At 38.8% G+C, this 15590-nt stretch overlaps 1 protein-coding gene across 4 annotated transcripts in view; it reads right to left on the reverse strand.

The window, feature by feature from the left end:
• Positions 1–15590, reverse strand: part of tfdp2 (transcription factor Dp-2) — a 59940-nt gene that overhangs the window by 31779 nt on the left and 12571 nt on the right. Inside the window, exons 2-4 of one of the 4 annotated variants that reach the window (XM_081371269.1) lie at positions 13850–13923; positions 12048–12108; positions 43–131 (exon numbers count right to left, since the gene is read on the reverse strand). In XM_081371269.1, coding sequence (XP_081227395.1) covers positions 43–131; positions 12048–12108; positions 13850–13864 — 165 coding nt within the window. In that variant the 5' untranslated portion in view covers positions 13865–13923. Of the gene's footprint in view, positions 1–42; positions 132–5376; positions 5418–8642; positions 8770–8975; positions 9422–12047; positions 12109–13849; positions 13924–15590 lie in introns of those variants that run through there. The other 3 variants (XM_081371271.1, XM_081371268.1, XM_081371270.1) reach the window with 3 other exon arrangements.

Below are 15590 nucleotides of genomic sequence, written 5' to 3' on the forward strand. Positions count from 1 at the left end.
AAGGTGTGTGTGTTTGTACACTGGTGTTGGTGTGACACTGACCATCTGGGCTCCCACATTTGAATTGACCGTTCCTAGTGTGATCTTGGCGGCTGGGCTGTAGCTGGATGGCGTTACCAGGGAAATGTGGCCTGCAAACACAAACATAGTCAAGCTGATGTTCACAAATAAGAGCTGGGAGTTTCTGAAAGGAAAAAGCATTTCACAGACAAGAAGAAGCTTGAATGCATCCCAGCTTTGACTGAATGGAAATGGTGATTTGCTCACAAATTAGAGCTCTCAAGCTGATTAAGTTTTACAGGCTGTAAGCAAACTATAAATGTGATTCACATTACTTGTGTGCAGTGAAATGTACCATTAAAATAATTCTGCCTTTTCAAGAGCATCAGTCCTGAAAATGACCACTTAATGTTGAATCACGCTGGTCAATAAGCAATTTATAAGGCTAAAAATCACATTTATCACATTCTGTTGTGATAGTCCAAGTTGTCACAGATTAAATATGTCATCAAACCGTCTATTATAAGCTTTGCAATAAAAAGTAAAACAATTATGAAACACAACACAAATTAAACTGATGAATCGAAACATCGTTCCTTGTATCGAATCAAATTGAATTATTTATACATTAGTCAAATCGATTTGATGTCTTCTCTTATCTTGCATTGTTTCTCAAGCTCAAAGATAAATGGGTGGCCCTAAAAAGTATTTGGACACTTGAGCCACATAAAATTATGAATGCTGTTGCTTTAGATACTGATGCTATTAAACTGAGTGGCGTTTAATTAAAATAGAGGTATGAAGACACATTCAACATTTAGACATTTGTGTATTTTTGAGAAGCAAATTTGATACATCAGGCTTTTATGTCTCATATCGTATGATATAGTGAGAATATGAAGTTCATACTCAAGGAAGAAAATGTATTTATTATGCAAAAATATGCAGTTTGGTGCAGTTGCTGAAATTTATATGGCCAAGATGAAATTATGAAAGCTTAATGTGAATCAGTTTATAACAGTATAGCAGATACTTACATAAAATGCATATAAATATCAGCCGTCACTCTATATCTCCCAATATTACGTCTTAGTAAGACGATAGTTCAATGCTTAGTTTCATGATCAAAGCTCTGTAGTTTTAAAATGTATGATGTACTGCAATAAAATGATGATTGATTGATGATGATGAACAAATGCTCCTCAAAAGCCTGAGGGATCGTATTTGATGTTCACATTTTAACATGATTTTTCTAAAAAATAATGGATTATCAAGTAAGCTGATTCAGTCCAGTAAGTGTTTATTACTACAATATAATATTACTTAAATACTGCTAACAATATAAACGTTATTCTTACATTTACAACAAGAATCTGTAAAGATTTCACAGAATAAAGACACAAGAACCATTTTTTTCTTCAATTGTACTAAAGGCCTTTGCTTTGATCAATCAGACGACAGAAGGCTTGTTGTTGATGATGTACAACAGGTTTTTCAGCAAAGTTTAGATCACGTTGATAATTTAGAGGTATTTGTGTATCAAATATGGCACAGTAGGCTTTATGGGATTGATGTGATGACCTACTCTGCTCCTGTGTGAACTTGAGAAGACTTCACACATCCACTGCAATATCAGCTGGTTAAAAGTCATTGCAAAACGGCTCTAAGAGGTGAAGTTGGTTTTGAGGAAAGCTCTAGCATCAATGTATTTGCAGATATCATCCAATGCACCAGCATCAAGACATGTTTAAATGAAGCTGAAGGGTCCAAATACTTCTTGAGGCCACTGTATAACAGTGGTTTTCAGTGATTTCCACCATGAATATCGCCTTTACACCCCAGGAAGAGACGGCTGCGTCTGTGGGGTAAGACTGAGAGCGAGGGAAGGTTACAGTATGGAGATCGAGGGCAAGACACTTCTGAAGAAAAGAAAAAATCCTGAAATGCTTTCTTTTGAATAGAGATGCAAATCATGTAAAGGTTGTGGCATATCAGATGCAAAACCATGCAAATGGGCCTTGAAATCACGCACAAACACGCAATAGGGCGAACACACCCTGAACTGTGTGAATGAGACGACATGCCAACAATCCCACTCTATGCATGCTTGCTTCCCACTCAAACTTGGTCAAATCTTCCAAGCGTCTGCATCACAGCGGCCCGTGACGCTCACAGTGTGTCTTTGTCCATCTACAGCTGCAGTCGAGATGTAGCACTGCGCTTACAATGTTCTCTTGACTTTATGCACCAAACACCAATACAAAGCAGTTTTCTTACTTTTCATAAAGGACAACAGCAGATGTGAAATGAAATGTAGTCATGATTGCCTCTCTAAAAGAGCGCCACCGAAAGTGATCAATCATAGTGTGTCTCAATCAGCTTCCTGAGGCCTTGTCCACACGAATACGCTTTCGTTTGAAAACGCATCTTTTTCTCTCAGTTTTGGTCTTCCGTCCACACTGAGATGTGTTTTTAGCAACGAAAACAAAGCTTTTTGAAAACGCTCTCCAAAGTGGATACATTTGAGAACGTCGGTTTCGCGTTGTAGAAAATCTAGACTGTGAACTTTATTCTTTATTATGCAACGGAGGTATTTGAAAATGACGACGCAAGTTTAGTCATGTGACGCATATTGAACCCATAGATATTCATGTTTATACCTGTATTGTGAGCGTTTTGAAACGATAACTCTGTTTTCAAGTCTATCCGGATTAATGTAGTCGTGAATCAGTATATCATGTACACTAATTCGGGCACTGGTGAGGACAGTCAGGACCCTGGCTCACTACACATCCCGGGCATTGTGGAACTTTTTGAGAAGTGAACATTTGTGACGTGATGCCGCTTTAAAGGACAAATCAAGTGAAAAATGAACCTGGGGTTAATTAACACATGGTTACCGTGTCGATCGTTCCCTGCGATGCGTTTTCATGAAAATCGAATGTAAAGAGTTTTATCTTTAAAAACAGATTAGCTCATAACAGTAGTATATTGGGCACAGAGTAAGTAAAAATAAATCGCTAGTTAATACCACTAACAAGGCTCAAAATAGCCTCACACTAACACGGTAACATAATGAGGGTCCTTACATACAAACCGAAGCATTGAGAACTTTGTAAATGTACAGACAGTTTAATAAGAAGATACTTTATAAAGACAGTACATTACGCGTTGACATGCAGGATCCATCTTGGAAAATAGTCTCGACTAGTCGAGCCACGAACGCCGTGCGATATGAGCTGGTCGATAGGAATTACGTTTGTGAAATCTAACGTAGCACGGCGTTCGTGGCTCGACTAGTCGAGACTGTTTTCCAAGATGGATCCTGCATGTCAACGCGTAATGTACTGTCTTTATAAAGTATCTTCTTATTAAACTGTCTGTACACTTACAAAGTTCTCAATGCTTCGTTTTGCATGTAGGGACCCTCATTATGTTACCGTGTTAGTGTGAGGCTATTTTGAGCCTTGTTAGTGGTATTAACTAGCGATTTACTTTTACTTACTCTGTGCCCAATATACTACTGCTATGAGCTAATCTGTTTTTAAAGATAAAACTCTTTACATTCGATTTTCATGAAAACGCATCGCAGGGAACGATCGACACGGTAACCATGTGTTAATTAACCCAGGTTCATTTTTCACTTGATTTGTCCTTTAACTGCTGGGAAGAAGTCTGCTGTGGAGCTCACAGGCACAGCAAAAGATGGTACAAAAGTTGGTAATATAATATTAACCCTTTGAGGCGTACAATCACACTGGTGTGATCAGAACGGTCAGCGCATCACGTGATCAACTGCTAAATTCAAACGTGCTTTGGCTAGCGCTGACACTTACTTTTATGTATTTCAGGAGAAGTGGATGAATTTACGTGTTGTAAATCTAAACATGGCGGCGCCCATCGCAAGTTATAGATCAACTAATAGGATCATCATAAAGGTTTTTAAATGACGAAACACATTCACTTACATGTATTTGAGAATTGTATTTCAGGTAGTTGATGACATAGCCAACAAGTTTTATAAAAAATATATTTTTAATAAAAAGGACAAATGAAATAAGCATTACATGTGTCATACAGCGCTATTGTGGCTGCGATGTGTCACGGGACAAGCATGACGTGTTGCCATGGAAATAATAAGGTGATGCGTTCTAAAAATAACGGTGGGGGTCAGACAGAATATTTTAAACATAGGCTACGTGATTTGTATAAAATTACACAAAGAAGTTCATAACACCTTTTTAAGGCCAAATATGTGTTTCTACACTTTTATTTTATTTTTTAAGCATTTAAATGGTGGCTGTCATAAAAACATGACATATTTATTCAAACATACATTAGATATTGAAGAACGGGTTAAGTAAAAATACAATGAATATGCAATATGATGCATATATTTAACAAAATGCTCTATTTTTGTAGCTGACTAATGAGATTTTGGACATTGAATGGCTTTTCTGAGGTGAATGTAACGTGACACAGATTTTGGTAAGTTGAACTGTCTCTTTCAGCATTCCTTCTGATGTTCATTCATCTTTATTTTGTGCTGTAACTTAGTTAAGTGAAAGAGATGATCAGTTCGCCTGTGCTTCGCTAAAACTGAGACGCTACGACGATTTGTTGCGGCAAAACGGTAGCCTAGAAATCTAGACGCACCCTAGCGGCAGCAAAATGTATTTTGCAGCCAGAGTAGTCTAGCAACTCTCTGTTGACTTTCGAGCTGGAAAAACCAAACTCTAGTCAGGCCAATCACATCGTGTATAGAGTAGGCGGGGCGGGCTTAACATAATGATGACAGAGTTGCGACGGACGGTTACCTGCTACTTGAAAACAAAAGAAGAGCTGATGCTGCTGGCGAACAGCAGTCTTTCGAATCGGATTTGTCCGCGACTCTGGAGGACTTGGAGTTAACCTGTTAAGCTGCAACCCCACTTTTGAAAAATCCCCAGAAATGACATACCCACACTGAAACAGATACAGTTCATGAACCCTTTGTACTAAAAGCACAAGTATAATCTCATTTGAAAGCTGACACCTGGCAGTTTATTGTAAATGTAGAATTAATTATTGTCATAATGAAAAAAATTGTTATAAATAGCTTTAAAGTTTTGTAAAGTTATTAGAAATTTATTTTTATGAAACATCATGAAAATAAAATTGAAGTTGACCCTGTAGCAATCTAGAAATGCACTACAGCTAAAGCCATCTGTCTAAACATTTTATGTTTAAAATCTGAAGATGATAAGTCTAAAACTCTGTATTTAGTTAATTTTTTTCAAGATAGAAGCACCTAGAGCTAGCTAGCATGTTAGCTTAGCACACCATCAATACATGACAATTTATGAGATTAAAACCATGTTTGTGCTCCAAACTTACTTTAAAACGCAAGTGAAGTGTTTTAAATAATCTTCTGTGATCTAATTTGACATCAGATAAAAAAAAAATCAGACAGAAAATATACTATTTGATCATATTCTGCACAATGATGGTCTATAGATTACATTATAAATATAATCTATTATTATGAAAATACCTGGCAAGGCTTGAAAAACACAGGTAACTCAAATATCATTGCAATCATGTTTATTGTCTTCAAAATATCTGTATCTGCATGATACAGCGCGATCTCTTGTTAGCTTTGTGTGTGTATCAGTGACGTCCTGGAATGTCACATGATCATGGCTCTTCTTCATGTTCCATATATGGGTTATTATTGTGCATATAGCGCCCTCAGGCTATTGGTATGAATTGAAAACAAAGTAAATGAGAGTGCCAAACGCTCATAAAGATTACATCGACGCATTTGGGTATAAATTCAATAAATATTATTCCTGTCAATAGAAATCTGATGTAAACCTATGAGAATCTATCAATATTTCTCCAAATCTGCACATTTTTGAGCTAAAGCCCTGAGGGAAGTTGTTTTGTGTATCGCTGTCATGACAACAGCACAGAGTTTTTTTTATGAATGAAAGCGGCTGACGCGCATAATTCATATTAAAGGTATCGACTCATTTTTTCATTTCATAACTCCTGACAGAAGTTAAGAAATAACTGTCGCTACAAGTTTCTCAGAATACAATAGTGGTCAAATACTGAAACTTGAGTATTATATCTTTTTAATGATGTATAGTTTGTCAAGGTATAACATTAAATCTGATAGTAAATTTGAACTAAATAAAAAAAAAAAACGCTTCAGTGCGCGGGCGCACTGGCAACGGTTAACAGGTTAAGTTTTTCTTTGAGAAAAGAACAAAGAACGGCACTGAAGTCATTTCCAAACGAGGGTCAGTACAACGCAGGATTTGCACAAAAGGTGATTCGCAGAGATGGATCAATACCAACTGTTCGTAATCCAATTTCATACCCAGAACAGGCAAGTATTGCACTTTACATTTAGTGAATGTTTGAAAATTGCCTTTCTGAATGTGCTTGTTGGCACGTTGTACGGCTTATGTAGGTAAAGTTACCAAATTGTCTGTGACAAATTAAAAAAAAATGACTTCTTGAGTCTCTCCATCAGTGTCTGGCTCCGGTTTGAGCATGTAAGGCTGAACGCCGGTATTGACGATTTCAGGCATATTGGCTGTGTGAGGTTATTCGGTTTTGTCGTATCCGAAGCACAAGCTGTAAAGGCACAGCCCTCTTCTGGAAAGCAGGTGGGGAAGCAGCAGCTCATTTTAATTTAAAGATAAACACACGAAAACAGCATGTTTTTTGCTCCAACCCAAACAGGGCCATTTACGGCATGCAATAATATATGACCTGTGGGGTATTTTGAGCTGAACTTCTTTGATTATTTCCTGTGAGCGACAGTTTGCTGGAGAGAAATGCCGTGGCAGTGCACACGTCAACAGAAAAGTGATGTTGTTGCGAGAGGGCTGACAAATTAAAATTGAATTCCAAAAAACGAAAAGATTTATCAATTTTGATTTCATGGTGACTTTAAAAGCTGCACAACAGCGAAATATTTTCAATGAACAACAACTTAAATATCACTCTCTCAGAGGTGTATAGTCCAGGGGTCAGAAAGTAAAACTCCTGCCTTATGTTTATTCCACCCATGAACTCAGCCAGCTCAACAATCTCCTGGCTGAAAAACTGTGCTAATTAGCAAATCCAGGTGATTGGAACAAAATACCGAGGAGGACTTTTACTTCCTGAACCTGGACTTCAAACCTCTGCATTCTCTTCCTGGAATCTATTCTATTGTATGTAAAATAGTGGCTCAGTGATTTAGTTTGTGTTCGTTGGAAGAACAGAGCTATGCATAAGTTTAGACACCCATGCTAAAGTTGACTAAAAAGAGGAATAAAAAAATCATCTTTTGGAAATTGAACTTAATGCCTTAAAATAGCCCCACATCATCACATAGCCTTCAACATACCTAGAGATTGGCATGGAGTACTTTCCATAAGATCATCTCTCAATGCAAATCAAACCAGCTATTAGGCTAACTGAAATAAAACCATGCCAATCTCTAGGTATGGTGAAGGGTATGTGATGATGTGGGGCGATTTTAATTCCAGAGGCCAAGGGAACTTTATCAGGATGCATAGTATCCTGGATCCATGAAGTAACTGGCCTTTAAAAATAAAAATCTGCCTGCCTCTATGGGAATTTAACATAGGGGTGTCCAAACTTATGCACCCTGTATTTTAAGGAAGAACATTTATTTATTTACGATACATTATTCATTCACAAAGAAAATTGGTGTCCTTAAAGGTTGGATTTTTCCTCATTTTTTCAATTAAGGCATTAAGTTCAGTTTCCAAAAGATGATTTTATATTCCTCTTTTTAGTCAACTTTAGCCAACTTTTAGTCAACTTTAGTCAACTTTGGGTGTCTAAACTTATGCATAGCACTGTAAGTCATGGAGACTTCAAATGACATGAGGGTGAGTAAATGATTGTGAGAATTGTCATTTTTGATTAACCATAAATACAAATAAAAACAGTTTCAGTGTTTCATGTTGAAAGGCAAGAAAGTGTCAGAGTAGTCTGAATGAATCTTTACAATGTGCTCCAGATGGTGAGCGTACAGCAGCAGGACTGGCTGCGGTCTGAAGGGGTTTTGTGCAAGGCCTCAGCGCAGGAATGCGTCAGTGCCACATGCTCTTTACAGCAACAATGAGCAAAGCCACATTAGAATACAGCTGAGCAGCAGCTCACCACACACACACACACACACAAATATTGAGCTGAAATATCTGTGTTATATTACAAAGCACATGCACAAAGTGCACAGCGTTTTACACATGCACAAATGTATGATGCACAGATATATGCAAGCGTATAACGGAAGACATCAAAATGAAAACACTTCTATACATGACCCAAGACAACAGGAGGAAAACACACAGTTACTTCCTGGGGCTGCCCAAACAAACTACATAACTCCAGCACACGCTCAACACGACTGAAAACCACATCAGTGCCTGAGCAACATCAGAGAGGCTCTCACCGAACACAAACACAGCCAGCCAGTTCTGCGGCTCCAAACACACTGGCAACAACATTAGAAAGAGAGAATAACCTCGTTCTTTAAAAAGAATCATTTATAATACAAAAGTTCTAAAATGACACAAAATAAATATTAATAACCTATTATAACCTTCCCTTCAAATTCTCCAGTTATTTACCTGTTTGTTTATGAAGCGGCACGACAAGCACTTCCATACTTCACCTTTAACTATTCGTTTCCTAATAAAAGCTCAAGTTCTAGTCCCACACACAGACTGGGACGCCCGCTTCACCCCTCCTCCCACTGAACGCAGATCTGTGGAGGAACTTCCACAGTGACCCAGAGAGAGAGAGAGTGTGTGTGTGTGTGTGTGTGTGTGTGTATGTTCCTCTCAGCGTGCCGTCCCAACACACGTGCAGCCTTCCCAGCTGCTCCGACACAATCCCTGAATGCACAAAGAGCGAGAATGAAGAAAAAAAAGAAAAGAAAAAGTAGGGGCTGCAGGATTTACCTGAAGAGAAGTGGAGAGCATGTTTCGAAGGCAGGCTGGGACCTGGTGTTCCTCTCTCTCTCTCGCTCAGTGTCCCTTTTGTTACCATTCAGTGGAAACTTGAGAGGCTCGCAGGCATTGCCGAGCGAGCGCAGAGGGAGTCCATCCACACACACTTGGACTTTCACCCATGCCGAGTGGGAAACGCGCCCACTCAATGAGAGCGTGTGTGTGTGCCATAGGCATTCCTCCATCCGTACACACACACACACACACACGGCGGCTCCTGCAGGCCACTCACAGGCGATGGGCGCTCGCTTGCTCTGGCCTGAACTGATCTGAGAGCAGTGGGAAGCCCTGGAGAGCATGAGGACTGAATGGATGTTGCGGCCTGAACACATGTTCTCCCGGCGTAGGACCGGCCCGAGCTGGTAGGCTTTACTGCAGGGCTCGGGGAAAAAGCACATCTGGATGTGTGCAGGAGTTTTATTTGGCATGGAAAACTCACAGTTGGATGAGTGCCAATGACAATTAAAAAGTATTCAATCACATACTGACTAACAAAACAAATTGTTTTCTTCACTCGCTCCAACGAAAACACTAGCCGTTTTAAACATCATCAGTTTTATTAGTGAGCTGCTTAAGGCACTATCGTTAATCATTCACGCCATAGAAACGACTAACGTAGGTACATAACTGTGAATGTTTTCTAGTTTGTTTTAATAAATATCTCAGATGCCATCATTGGAGCTTAGCATGCATTTAATCCTGACCGTTCCTTTAAAACCATAGTTGAGAACAGCACAAAGTACTGGCACCTTTTTTTTTTTTTTCGAGTCTTATTTACAAACTCTTGATTTGAGATGATTCTGATTAAAAGGTAGTTATAAATAAAAAAATAAAAAAATAAAAATCAGTCACATGAGATGAAGAGGTTTCATATATTATAAAGGGGTTTTATTATGTACTGTATGGTGCAGGTCGCCACCTTAATGTATTTCGCTAATCGCTACGTAAAATGACGAGAGCCACCATGTTTCACTAAACACCGGAGAGGATCCTCACGCTCATCGGCTGCTGTTGTAGTAGATACTCTAGTAGTGAGATGGATGAGTGAAAATTAGACAGTGAAATTATTTAGATAGTATAGTTGGAGAGAGGGCAGGAAGTGAAGTGGGGTAGAGAGAGGGGGATGGGATCAGAAAAAGACCACAAGGTCAATTGCACTGCATGTCGGAGCGCTGCCCATGAGGTTATTGGTTCCAACTGAAACACGCTTATTATCGCACTTTACCAGCGAAAACAACGGGAGAATCAGTACCTGTACGGCTGAAGATGCAGAAAAGACTGACAAATACCCAAAAGCATGCGTAAACATCAGTATTCATGTCAATAGATGGCAGTGCAGTGTCTCGCACCACTGTGCTATCAGTGCGTAAAGGTGTAATAAGTTAGCTTGGTTAAAACCTGACTATTCTCAGTAGTAACTGAGTTATGGTCTGGCAAAGCTTCATTAATAACTCATTTCCAAAGGGGCGTCACCAACGGACGTCGCTCAAATGCCTCTGGGCTCAATTGGATAGACCTAAAACCAATCAGAGTGATCGTCATCGTGTAAAGCCCGCCTCAACGTTTCTGATTGGTGCCGCGATTTCGACGGATTAGAAATAGAAATTAGAAATTTGCCAGACTACTTGCAGAGCAAATCTAAATTTGCCGGAAGTTGTCTGGGTTTTCCCAGGCTAGTAATAAGTGATTCTCTACAGAAACATTTTTTGTTATGCTGGTTGAAAGTCTCCTCATAGCCTGAGAGCAAGCAGTCTTAATGTATTTTTATAAATATATATCGTCTGTCCGAATGAAATGATAGCATGTGTTCCCTGTCAGTAATGTGTGTTACCACTGCGCAGCCTGTTCATCACACGTCATCAGCGCATTCACGAACGCCGTGCAGACAAACAACCTAACTTTCCTCCTGAACCGACAACAAAGGGGCACTGGCAAAGGATCATCGGAGCCAAGCAGACTCTCATCGTGAAACCCTGTCATGCAATAATATTATTACACACTGACACGTTTTGCAAGATACACAACCAAAATCTTGCGGCATCTAATTGTAGTACTGTTACTCACTATACTGTAAAGTTTTCTCGCCGGTGAATGACACATGATGTGTAATCCAATAACATTGTCTCTGGTCATCTTGCTTCTGGTCTGTGAGAGTTTTGGAGGAGGCGTGGCTTTGGACGGCGATTTGCAGGGAAGGTGGGATTGAATGCTTTCAATGCTAGCAGGCTAAAGTTAGCATTTCCCAGTTCACCTACTGCACCTTTAAAATTCACAAACTTGATGCTAATGCAAGCAAGAAAACTGCTTCATGCATCTTTAATATTTATTCATTTGGGAATAATGCTGTTATGTTTTTTTGTTTTTCAAAAAGACAGTTTTCAAATACTTTTAGCCATAATAGGTCTTCCACTATGATAAATGACAAAGTTGAGAAATGTTTAACTTTATGCAAATGAAGACTTTTAGGAGCGACAACCAATAGGAGTGAAGATTGTGTCTGGAGCTCAAACATGAAAAAATGTAGGCAAGACTGGACAGACCATTTTTGGAGCAATTTCACTATTCTATATGCTTTTTCTATCAGAGTGACAACTGCCGGAGAGACACATTTTCTATGCATTCATTGAAAAGGGACAGGTTTAAAGATGAATCTCAGGATTTTAGGAATTGATTTTGGATTTGAAGTTAATTTATTTTATAACCTACGACACCATACCAGTCTCAACCAGTTACTTAACATCTAAGCATGCATGCAATTAGACTATTACTAATTATTTCTTGAGCGTTTATTGTTGAGTGCCCAAACTCCTCCTTTTCACTTTGAACACAACCATTTCAAGACAACGGTAGTACATAAAAGTTTACTGCCTGCTAGTAATTGCCTGCAAATTCTTTTACTGCCAAATTGAAAAATGAAAATGCAAGGGAAAGGTTTATTGCACTCTGAATGAGCCTGTGCTTGAAGAACCAACCTTATAGATTTATTAATGTGATCATATAAGAGAGTATCGGAGTTACTTTTACCTTTGGACAGGTTGTGGTTCAGAAAGGCCTTGAGATCTCCACACAGAGCTGGTGCGCCAACCTAAAAGGAGAAGAAATTATTTAATTAATTAAATTAAATTCTGAAATTTCCCCACTGTGGGACGAATAAAGGATTATCTTATCTTAAATTAAGGAAGAGTTAAAAAGAAAAAAATATTAGTTGCAATATACCGTGCAAATTAACTCTGAAATTTGTTAAAAAAAATTGTTGATGTTATTATTGCTGCCATCTTGGCCAGGTCCATCTTGTTTTTTTTAAATCTCAAAATAAGTTTTGAAGGAAGGAAGGAAGGAAGGAAGGAAGGAAGGAAGGAAGGAAGGAAGGAAGGAAGGAAGGAAGGAAGGAAGGAAAATGGCTCCAAAAATGGATAGTTAGTTCAAATATGAAATCATTTCATAAGATAGCAAAATATCAAACAAAGTACTTCCTTATTTTAAGCACAAACAAGACATACAAGGATTGTTCTAAATCATACATTGTCATTTCACAAATATGTTTCTTCTGATACTGAATCAATACTTTGATCGTTGTATTTTCTTTATTATTTATTATTACTATTTACATATACATCTGTGTGTATCTTTTCCAAAGGTCAATTTCACTTTCAAAAGTTAAACAATCAAGCTTTTATTTTGACAGGTAGTCGGAAAATAAATGTATGTCGGCACAATTTGACAATCGATAGGCCATACCGTGTCATCCATTTTACTTTTATATAATTATGTATGTATGTATGTATGTATGTATGTATGTATGTATATGTATGTATATATATATATATATATATATATATATATATATATATAGTGCAGCCCTAATTTACACTGACACAGATTACAATGTGATAAACTGATGTGTTTTAATAAAAAAAAAAAAATTCCAAACTGGCAACCAAACTGACCAAATTATACATAACAACCATTTTGTAATTGTTTTGAATAAACACATCTATGTTTTCCTGGCTTGCTGTGAACTGTGTGAACGGCATCAGATTGTTGTGCGGGAAAGCCAGCAGACTACAGTAGGACAGAGGTCTGTTTCTGAAGCGATAGCATGATATCTCACAGCAGCAGAGCGGCCGAGTCTGTGCTAGGCCACGACTAGAGAGGGAGAAACAACACCTACAAGCTTCAACTGGCTAAAACTAAAATATAGAAGCGAATGTCACTTTAGCGAAGCGATTTCCTTACCATGCACAGCCGGAGAGCTACATTACACCAGTAGTGTTAGCCACTGAAAGACTGTGAAAATCTATAGAATTGAAGGCTTGAAACGGATGAGTAAACAGATGTCGGTCGAGTTTACAGAGACATCTATTCACAGGGGTCGGAGGTCGTGGAACATGTCACCATGATTTAATCAACATGACATCACAGAAGGACATTCAAACTAAATGAGAAATGGCAGGCATGGGTTCTCAGTCGATTGTTATACAGGGCATTATAATTTTACACACTTCAGAATATCCATAATCATCAATATGAGACTTGGGAATACTTTGCTATGAAAACTTACAGACCTGATAAACTGTTATAATATCATTACATTTAGTTTAACAGAAGTGGTTTCTCTCATCATAGCATTATGAAGTCACAAAATGATGTGGGTTATTATTACATCCGCAACATAAGAGCAGAATCCAACACTAGATGCCCACGAAAGCCTTTCAGAAGATCTCTTCTGCTTTTGTTTTGACAACAGCAGAAACAAAGTGGTTAACATGTTGACACTGAAACCGTGAATTATATAACCTGATGTTCACACACACGTCAGAACTCACCATGTTGGCCATCATAGTAAAGATGACAGGGCTGTTTCTGTTCAGATCCCCTCACGCTCACAGCTGCACAGCCCCTGTAGACACACACACATTACAGTCATCAGGTATGTGTGCACTGACACACACACACACACACACACACACACACACTCAGCCTGTCCTCATGAATGATCTCGATGATGATGATGGAGGTAACACTGATGACCAGAGATGACAAAAGGGACAGTGAGAGGAGGAGACAGAAAGGATGGAGGAGGATCCGATCAGGACCCCCACGGCGCGTTACCTTCTAACTTTCTCCCCCACCGGAAAGTGTGTGTGTGTGAGGGGGGGGGGGGGGGGGGGGGGTCATTCCCTTTCTATTCTTCTACTCATCTATCCATCCATCCATCTATCTGCAGAACAATAATAGAGTAAACCGAGGCAACTCTTTCCACTAAATATGCACTTTTCAATAAACACAATGATAGCTTGCCACCTAGTTAAAGGTGCACTACGTAACTTTAGTCCCTCTAGCGGCTAAAAAACAAAACTTGAACATGAATTTTGTGGATGAACTTTGTTTTGGTTGTTATTCAGCTGTGCGTGTTCAGATGAATGTGATTATCCTACAGCTCTTAAAACATTCACTACTAGGCTGAAGAGATGCACCCAGTGTAGACGGAAAGGATCTCAAGCTGACTAGCTGAAGACGTTACTGTAGCTTTACCCATTAATAGACACGGTACTTCCTTGAAAATAAATTCCAGCACAGTGACACAACAACCACAATAAAATATCACACTTCACAATATATAATGCTTTACAATGAACTCCGTTAGAGAGCAACATATGGAAATGTATCTGTTCAATAAAATACAGCTCCACGTCGCTTTTACATTTCACATCCCTCAGTTCTCTCCATCGCCAAAAAGCCAAGCTTATGTTGATTTAGGGCTGGGAAAAAAATCGATTTGATTTAAAAATCGAGTTGGTAGGTCAAATCGATTCATATTTTCAAAAAATCGATTTTTTAGATTTTTTTCCTCCCCCTCTTCAGTAGAGCGTACAATACATACATTTTGCATTCATCAAATCTTCCTTCAGGGTTTCCGTAACATGCTCCCTGTCGCAGCCCTCGATGCTTCACGACATCACGACAAAAAGACTAGCATATTTAATTTTTTAACGGTCCTCCACGGCGACGGCGCGCGAGGTAGAGACTGTGTGTATTCGCGAGTGAGTGAGCGAGTGTATGTGCGAGTGAGTGAGTGAGTGAGAGTGTGTGTGTGTGTGTGTGTGTGTGTGTGTGTGTGTGTGTGTGTGTGCGCGAGTGTGTTAGTGTGTGTGTGTGTAGGCTATATGTGCGAGTGAATGAGTGTGTGAGACGGCTCGCGATGACTGGTCGGAAAACAACGTGTAGTCTGACATGTTTCTTGTCCACAACATGACAAGATTTTTAGGAGTCAAAATCGTGTAATCTGACACAGTGACTATCGTAACAAACAAAAAAATCGTGTAATCTGAACCAGGCATAAGAGTTACCTGAGGATTTTTTGTTGATTTATTAGCTCAATCCAAATACAGTATAAATAATTTAGATGTTTAACAATTTTTGTTGCACGCACAGTGACTTTTCAGTTAGAGAAAGGGTTTGCCTTTGCAATTTTTGTTTATGTTGATGCACTTAAATTAAATACAATAAATATATATTTTAAAAATATATTTACAGTTCGCAGTTATTTCGTTTTAAATGGGGGGG

Source organism: Scardinius erythrophthalmus (assembly GCF_964197995.2).
Source record: "Scardinius erythrophthalmus genome assembly, chromosome: 7".
NCBI classification, from domain to species: domain Eukaryota; kingdom Metazoa; phylum Chordata; class Actinopteri; order Cypriniformes; family Leuciscidae; genus Scardinius; species Scardinius erythrophthalmus.